General features: G+C 40.4%; 1 protein-coding gene across 1 annotated transcript; it reads left to right on the top strand.

Annotated features, from left to right (window-relative positions):
- Window positions 1-1,849: 1,849 nt before the first annotated feature.
- AHSG (alpha 2-HS glycoprotein) lies at window positions 1,850-8,734 on the top strand. The gene is made up of 7 exons (XM_030026957.2): window positions 1,850-2,126; window positions 3,537-3,647; window positions 4,882-4,966; window positions 5,793-5,956; window positions 6,246-6,359; window positions 7,162-7,242; window positions 8,119-8,734. The coding sequence occupies exons 1-7, from the start codon at window positions 1,923-1,925 to the stop codon at window positions 8,395-8,397; spliced, it is 1,038 nt and encodes a 345-aa protein (XP_029882817.1). The 5' UTR covers window positions 1,850-1,922; the 3' UTR covers window positions 8,398-8,734.
- The last annotated feature ends 251 nt before the right edge of the window (window positions 8,735-8,985 follow it).

Genomic DNA, 8,985 nt, shown 5'->3' with positions numbered 1-8,985 from the left:
CCTGAAGTTGACTGAACTGGGTTATATATTATATTTAGGAATACCTACAGCTTGACTGCAGAAATGTTATACATCCTACAGTATTTGGAACTCTGACGTGGAGAAGATGTAACCTAAGAAACTGGGTAATGACCACACTAAACTTATAAATAACGGTCTAAGTCCTTCGCTGGGGTAATTATAGTTCACTTAGGTGAAAACCAATTTCAGTCTGCACCTGTTGGAAGTTTACCTCAATGTTTCATACCAGAAAAGGAAAAAGGGAAATGAAAGATTCACAGGTTAGAAACTGAACTGTGGGTTAAAAGTAAAGAGTAAAATACTATCTTTCTAAATAAATTTGCCATGACTCAAAAGATACCCACAAGGAACACTCAGAGTGTGTTTTGGGGACACCAAACCTTCAGCCTTTAAGTGTTCCAGGCCAAAGTCAAGAAGACAGATGACTATCCACACAACAGAACAAATGCCAAACAACACCTGCTTCAAGTAAGGGGAAGAAATGAATCATGCTCAGAGCAATTTTTTACTGCAAGAGAGAGGAAGAGCCTTTCTTTTCCCCAGGAATCTCTTCAATATGCAAATCCTAGCATCCCAAACTCACCTCATCCCACACAGCTGAAGGAAATCATTCCATCTTTTAAGTCTCTTCCCATTCTCCTTCTTCATCACTTAATCTGTTCAACTGAACTATTTCTATTTACGATGTTTTCTGTATTTCCAGATTCTGGAAGGGAAAGTCATGACTCAAGACTGCTTTTTTTACAAATCTTTTAGCCTCACTCACGTTATTGTGCAAGCTGAGAAATACTTATCTAAAGTGAAAACTTCTAAATATGCTGAAGTCCTCCTATTCATCTCAAATCTGCAGCTAATTTCTGAACTCCTTGAAAATGACAACAGAGATTTCACCACCATAAAATGGATCATAGCAACCTACTCTGAAATCCCTGCAGGAAAAACTTTGGTACTGGTTGAGCTAGAATCTATCTAGCTAAAGTCATCTCAGTTTAAATTAAAGATCTTAAATGCTGGACACATCATAAAAGCTATATTCTGCTCCACAGAACATTTTTGTTATCCAGTTACTGTTTTGTAAACACGTATACTGTGAATGTAAATAGAAGCTGGGGCTGAGCACTCCTGAGCATTTAAGCAGCTAGTTTTCATTTACATTCTGCTTAAAACACTTTTGTGCCCTCTAGGATCTTCTGCCAAATCCTTAAATCTGTACAATATATTCCAGAAAAATTTCTACAAGATGCCTGCTTTGCAAAATAAAATTCCAGGAACTATTGGAAGTATTCAGATTATTCAGAGAAAGAGCTGATGTAAAAGATTTAGAAACTATGTCTCATTTCCTATTCCAAATGAATTCAGTAGCAAAAGTTGCTATACAATTACATTTACTGTTGAATGTGATCCTTAGAACTGTTTCAAATTCCATTTTCTAATTTATCGTGTTACTGATCTCATAATTTAGACTGATGTCTGGTGAGATTTGGGCCCTAACAGAATGTGTCCTGTTTACAAGAAAGCTTAATTAGCACTAGCATCCCTACACATTTAACAGGAGGGATCATATTCCTCTTGCATGTACTGTATTTGGTTGGTAGAAGAGTGTCTAAAAATTATGTTTTATTTTTGCTGACACTTTCTTCTTTAGCCACTTTAGCAGACTTTGTAATATCCTACCTGATAAAATTTACTTTGGCCAATATTAATCAGTCAGCTTGATGTCCTAACATTTACTTTTCTCTTTTGTTGTTTGCAATGCCTCTTGGAATTGGGACAAATATCAGACATGCGCTCATGCGAAGTCTGTGGTATGTACTATATAAGTGAGACCCCAGTTCTAGCTACCACCTGAACAGTATTCTTAGATCTTTATTTCTGAAAGGGATTGGTTTTCCTCAGGTGCCATGAAGGCACTAGTAGCTTTAATATTGCTTGTTCAGCTTCCAATTCACAAAGCTGTACCAGCAGCTCCCCCTGCTCCCTTGGGCTGTGATGACCCAGAATCTGAAGCAGCAGCTGAAGTAGCTGTGAGTTATATTAATGGCCGCAGTCATCACGGATACAAGTTTGCCTTAAACAGAATCGAGAATATCCGCGTGCTACCCCAGGTAAGTGAGGAGCTTGCAGGCAGAGCATTGTGTTAACCTGGAGATGCTTGGAAATGACCAACAAGCCCTGCCAAGGGCTGTATCCTCACATGGGGTAAATCAGCATGGCTCTGTTGATTTAAATGGGGCAATGCCACCTGGTAACAGTTGAGAATCCAGATCACTGGAACGTATCTCTCAAAGAGCAGAACATAGGGGGCGAGAGGAATGTTCAGATATTTTTGTACAATGCTAGAAAGGGGTCAGTTTACAAATGCAGCATGCTTGCTGGGGCAGATCATTCAAAGGGCTGATTCATGAGCCCAGTAGCTAATCTGGAGAAAAACTGTGAGGATAATCTTTGTGATGCAGGTAATTATTTATTGGCTAAATGCATACCTATCGTAACTCCATGCTATTAGTGATTTTGTAGTAGGCATTAATTTTACCTAATATCCCATTGAGCTGACAAGGAAGCTGAATGGAAGTAACTGTGGCTTGTACTCTCATTTTCACTGAGATCTATTGCCATCGTTGCAGGCATCTAGAAAGGCTGTAGAAGTGGTCATGAATACAATGTATACACCCATTCAGAACCTTTGATTCTCTCAAAACATTGAAAACAGTCCCAAATATTAACAAGAATGAAACTTTATGGCTGTTTTCTACTTGTTATGAGACAGAGGATACCAAAGTCATTCACAAGATACTAAAACAGACATTAATGAGATTAGAAGTGTGCCCAGAGTTACCCCCCCAAAAACACTGGTGACACTGCTTTGCTCATATTTAATACTTTTATAGTAAAATATCTTCATTGGTTTAAATGGACTCACTCATGACTCAAACCTCAGAGTCAGTCTTGGATCTAGGGAACTCAATTCTGCCCTTCCACTCACATGTCTTATGTTATAGTTGCAAAGGTTCAGGAACAACCATAAAAGATCCTGCAGTCCATAAACAACATGAGTATTGGGGCTAGAACTTAGCTGGTGCAATTCAGTGTAATTCCAATGGACTAAATGGGACAGGCCAATGTGCACCTGTGTTTATTTGGTATCTGGTTATAGAAACATGAAGGTTTTTCATCAACAAAGATGGCTGTTGGTTTTTTAAAACTACCCAACAAAATAAAATCAAGTTAACTTAAGAGAACTGACCCACTACATACAGGCTGGACTTTCCAAAATTTATGGGCCAGTTCCTTAGCTGGAAAAAATCAGTGTGACTGTTTTGACTTACTCCAGCTAAAAAACTGGGTCCCATTTTTTATGACGTTAAATAGTAAGGACTTATTCAGTTACTCTAGTGTATACCTGAAGCTACCCAATGACACTCAGCAACAGAGACCACAGCGCAGCCCCAGAGAAGAAATCTAGTGATGTTCTGTGAAGTAATTACTACAATTCTTGTTGGTTTTTTTCCTTCCAGGGGCCGAATAATGACATAATGTTTCTTGAACTTGACTTATTAGAGACCACATGCCACATTCTCAGCCCTACGCCTCTTGCAAATTGCACAGTAAGGAGCTTCACACAACATGTGAGTATCTAAAACACTACTAGCTTGGTCCAAAGGTGCATGTTCAGTATGTTGATGTTAGAGGCCAGGCTATCATCAGTCAGACTTCCAAGCAAATGTTATATCACTGTAACAGCCTATAACCACCCAATGACTTGTAACCTCCTTGTTGATTTAGTTGCCTTCATGTCATGAAGGATTTCACTCCTGGATTTCTTTCATGTTATGAGGACAGGTCACTGTCAGCATAACATCCCACATACAGTTCATGAATGCCATGGGGCCTTGTTTAGGGGCTCCAGATTCAGCCCTCAGTGGTCTGCCCAGATGTCACTGCCTTGTTGCAAACTGCAGACAGGGCAGGTTGTTAATCCGTGCAAGCACAACCTTCCCTTGGCTACCTGTGGTGTGTTACCTAGTGAAACTCCATCAAGTCTAGCCACCTAGTCCTAGCCAAGACTGCAGAAGAGCTACTTCCTTCAGATAGGGCTCTTCAAAGTAATGCTCAGCTGGAGTTTACTGGCCTCAAATATTTTGTTCTTATGCAAGTGTGATCCAACTGTGAAAAGCTTTCCCTAACTCAAGCAGTGGAAGTGTTGTCTGAGTACAGGCAGCTCTGGTTTCTAAGCAGAAAGCAGAGTGAGCAATTGACAATTTAAGCCTGCTGTTTCTAGAATGGGGCCCAATTCACAGAGCTCATGACTAAATTTGAATCATGATCCAGCCCTGTATTCACCAGGGCTCAGATCCCATTTTCCATCTGGGAGGAGGTAACTCTAACTGTTCCCTCTTCCCAGTGACTCCAGCTTTGCCTTTGACATCTCCTCCCCTGCTGGATCATGTTGCTTGTGAGCCAGCTCACACAAGGCAGCACACTCTGCTGTTACCATGGCCACTGACCAGCTGAGATTAGCGAGAATGTTATCAAACAGCTCTGCAGAAGGTCTTAATTCATAAGTATTCATATTCTTTGCTCTTTACGAGAGAGGAACCTCAACCAAATGTCCATAATATGGCTACTCTGGCACTTCTGATACTTTTGAGATCCAGATTTGGTTCCAAATTTTGCAGCTCTGGTCTGCCTTTTACAAAATCACAGACTCCAGGACACACCTAGCAGGGCCTTTGCAATCAGACTAATTTTGCCAGGATCACTCAGGCAGGATCTGTTCTTTTGAATTTAGTAATAGTTGCTCTTTTCAGAAATTCCTATTTATCTGACTGATGTAACCCTTTGATTTTTGTCTCTCTCTAGGCAGTTGAGGGTGACTGTGATGTCAAACTGCAGAAGTTGGATGGAAAGTTATCTGTACTTGCTAGTAAATGCCACTCGCATGCAGGTAAAGACTTTGTTCTTTAAAAGGTTTTGAATCTAGAGGCTGGAGTATCATTATGGAAGTGGTTACAGGTCACTAGCTTTTCTGATTCTAAAACACTGTATAAATATGGCATAAAGGGTTTCAAAAGTGATTTTTTTCCCCCTTTCTGATTTCATTCACCTACAAAGCCATCCCTCTCTCTTTTCTCTTCTTTACCATGACAATTAAGATACTATAAGACTATCTCGGGACCAAGTCCCAGGTTTGACCTAGAGATTGCTGGTAGTAAGGCTTTTCACTCAGAAGTTTAGCCTCAAGAATTTGATTCTTTGTTGGTCTAAATTTACTAGAGCTTGTTGATCTTCAGAGCCCCTTTGCCAGATGCAGCTTATTTACTAAACCCAGCATTTTCAATATTGCCATGGGAAAGTGGAATCTCTATTCTGCATATTTTCTAAACCAGCAAGTGAATGAAACAACACACTCACACAAACACAATTCCAATAAATTAAAATATCTTCACTTTTGCACCATTCCTTGTGTGAGCTGAGACATCTTTTCATTGGTGTCATAGATAGTTTGCCAGAAAGAGAGTTGATTAAAACCTGAGTAAGAACATTCAAAATGTGCTATTGAAGTCCACAGTGCTTTTGCTTGCAGAAAGACTTGAATCGCAAAAGTCATGTGAAATACTGCCATCTATGGCCTGTACTGCAAAAATTCCTTTCACTATAATTTGGGACAGACCAAGAAACTGTGTTTTGTGTGACTGAATAGGTCTATTATAATGCCTTTCAAAACAACCTACAATCTGATCGAAACATAATCTGTTTGGTTCCTCCTGCAGACTCAAGTGAAGATGTTCTCCAACTCTGCCCTGACTGTCCACTGCTGGCAAGTTTGAATAACACTGACGTATTAACAACTGTTACTGCTGCACTCAATGACCACAACAGCAAAACTGCTGATGCTTACCTCAAACTCCTTGAGATCGGAAGAGCCAAAATACAGGTAATTGCTACAACTATGTCTAGGCTTCCATGTAAATAGAATATTTCTTCTGTGGTAATTGTGCAGTGGTAACTAGTTATGTTTGCAAACAGATTTAGCTTGCTCTCATTTGCCCTACAGAATTGCCCTTGATTTCCCAAGCATTTTGTGTCATGTTAGCCACAGGATTCCCTTTCACTTCAGTGGGAGATGCCGAGCTAGAAGCCACAACATTTGCCTTTTATCTTTTCTCAGCAGCTCTGCAGTTTCAATGTGCAAAGTCAGTTAAATAATTTTCCTGTTTTATCAGTATCACCCAGTGCATATTGTCTCTGTTGAGTTTGCTGTGGCTGCCACGAACTGCTCAGCAGAAGAAGCTAAAGCTAATGTGGAGGCTTGTCAACTGCTGCCTGACGATCAGTCTGTAAGTATGCCAGCACATCAGTCCTGATCTTACCAGCTCAGAGGTAGAAAAGCAGCATGCTGTGATGTGGTCGCACTTGTGTGGGAATAGACCTTTGTGAGGATGAAAGTGCAAAAGTTGTATACTATCATGATATGCTTTTCAATATATAATTCCTAAAGCTGTATCACACCTTTCTCTTCTCTCTGAGGCATCTGGACTGAATCCTGATGCATTTGAATATATTTCAAAAAGGCTTGAGGTCCAAAGTGTCCTTAGCACAAAATATTTTTCATCCACAGAATATATATTATTGTTTACTCTTCTTAACATGAGCACCTGATAAAATCAGGCTCTTTGTATTGGACAGAACACAAACACATAACAAAAGGGCAGACTGTTTCACCTTCCTACAACTTAAGTACTGACAGTGTGCTTTGTTCTGATATATAGGCTCTTGAGAGAATTATACTGTATACTTTATCATGCTAAAATTCTTCTTTTGTTTCTGATGAAATTGAGTCCTAGGCAGTTTTAGTGGGTGGGAATCTTTTACCTAGATTCCTATATATTCTTTCCCTCCCTCATATCCATCCATACAAAGGATCTTACTCTAGAAGAATACAGGAGTTTCCCTTATTTGCTGCTTATGCATTTAAACAGCTTGGCTTTTGAGTCCAAAAGACTAAAAAGCAAGCACTTTACTGCTCAGATAAAACATGAGACGAGGTAGCTATTTCTAAATGTACTGAAATTAAAAACTGTAATGCAGGTCTCCTCTATTTTATAACTATTTTCTCTTGACTATGTTCTGCTTTGCCAGAATTTTGGTTTCTGCACAGCAACAATGGTAACACAACCCTCACAGGACCTCAGAGTGGACTGCCAGCTCTATGGACATCAGGTACCAACTCCAGATATTCCCTTTCCTTCCAGAGTATTCTAGCCTACTGGTACTGTTAGAAACAATCACTCTGAGTTTACCTCTTTTTGCTGTAGACTACATTAGCTATCTGTGATAACTTGAGTTTAACTTTGTATCCTAAAAAACAAGGTAAGGTAGCTCCTGATTATCCTCTGGATTTCTGTGCCAGGAATTATGTCACCTCTGCCATCCATGCTTGGCAAAGTTTGTCCTCCTAACCATCTGGGAGCTTCTCATGTCTGGTAGGGCAAAGGGAACCAAACTCTGCTCAGCTAGGGGGATGCAGGAGATGATAGGTAGATATAAAACATAAATGAGCCATTGTGGTAGATGAAATCAGCTGGGGCTTTTTGCTAGTAGTCCTTAGACATGACTGAATTCAGGGAGCCTGACCTGCACTGCTATAGCAAGAGGAGGGAAACATGTATGTACTGGACCTGAGTGTTCCAGGTATTTTAGCCTCCATTTGGTCTGAGAAGGGGTAGGTGGTGGTTGAATACTTCCTATGGACCAGAGCTCTTGGTAACACAATAGTAATTAGCTGTCTAGGAGATCTATGAAAGAAAGAATAAGACAGCTGGTCTTGAATGTTTCACCAGCTGCACAGGTGGCCCTGAAAGTTCACATAGCACAGAATTTGGTGTTAATGATCCACCAGATATTAAAAATGTGTTCCTGGGCTCCTGTGTATGAGTTCAAATGTAAATCAAACTTCTGTGATGATCAGAAATGTTTTGTACCTGGGTTGGAGGCCTATATCTTGTTAGGAGCAGGGTACCTAGTAAGGTATCAACAACCTGTATGTTATAAGCCCCAAGTCACTGAACACAAACACAAACTGTTTTTCTTTTCCAGCCTGGAGTTACCTACTCTCAACCAGGTCAAGACACATCAGCAGGACTGGTGCCCAGTGTTGCACAAGGCTTCACAAACCATAATCTCAGGCTTTCCCACAATAACCCTGTTGCATCTGAATCTAGCTCTTCAGAATTTCCTACTTCCATGCTCTCAGCAAAATCTGTAGCAAAGAGAGCAGTTGCAAATGTTGCTCAGCATGACAAAGTACCTCGCCCAGTTGGCTTTGTGCCTCCTCCTCCTCCATGCCCTGGGAAGATTCGCCATTTCAAGATATAGGCTGTGTTACAGACATGGCAATACAGCTAACTGAAGGATCAGTGTGCAGCAGCAGCATCAACACACAGACCACAACATCAAGCGCAAATAGGTGAGAACGCTTGACTCTGAGCCCTAATGAGTTTTACCCTCCAGAGAGCAGAGACATGGCCAAGAACTTGCAAAATATAGGTGATTACAACATATAGCGGTTGTTTTCTCTACATACAGGGATGCTCAGTTAAAATACAGAAAATACTGTTTCAATGAAACTGTTGTAAGAACTATACAACAGTTGTAGCTTTGTGATAGAAACACCACCCAAAAGGTTACTTCACAATAAAACGTTCAACAGAAATGCTTTGGTACCTTCTATGTGTATATATTTTCATTTAGTTGTCAAGTAGCTCCTTCACAGCATTATGAGTCATATTCTGGGCTTGATTTCAAAAACAGTAAGCTCCTGCACTTCTCATCAGCTTCACTGGGATGTGTGGGTGCTGAACACTGCGGAAAATCAGGTCAGTCCTTTCTTTTGATCACACACCAATGACACTGAAGAAGTGGCAGGAAAAAATGTATTTTTCCCTCCACCTGTAGTGTTTCCTA

Source organism: Aquila chrysaetos, chromosome 10 (assembly GCF_900496995.4).
Source record: "Aquila chrysaetos chrysaetos chromosome 10, bAquChr1.4, whole genome shotgun sequence".
NCBI classification, from domain to species: domain Eukaryota; kingdom Metazoa; phylum Chordata; class Aves; order Accipitriformes; family Accipitridae; genus Aquila; species Aquila chrysaetos.
The sequence above is the reverse complement of the archived record's forward strand: the minus strand, read 5'-3'. Positions and strand labels throughout refer to the sequence as shown.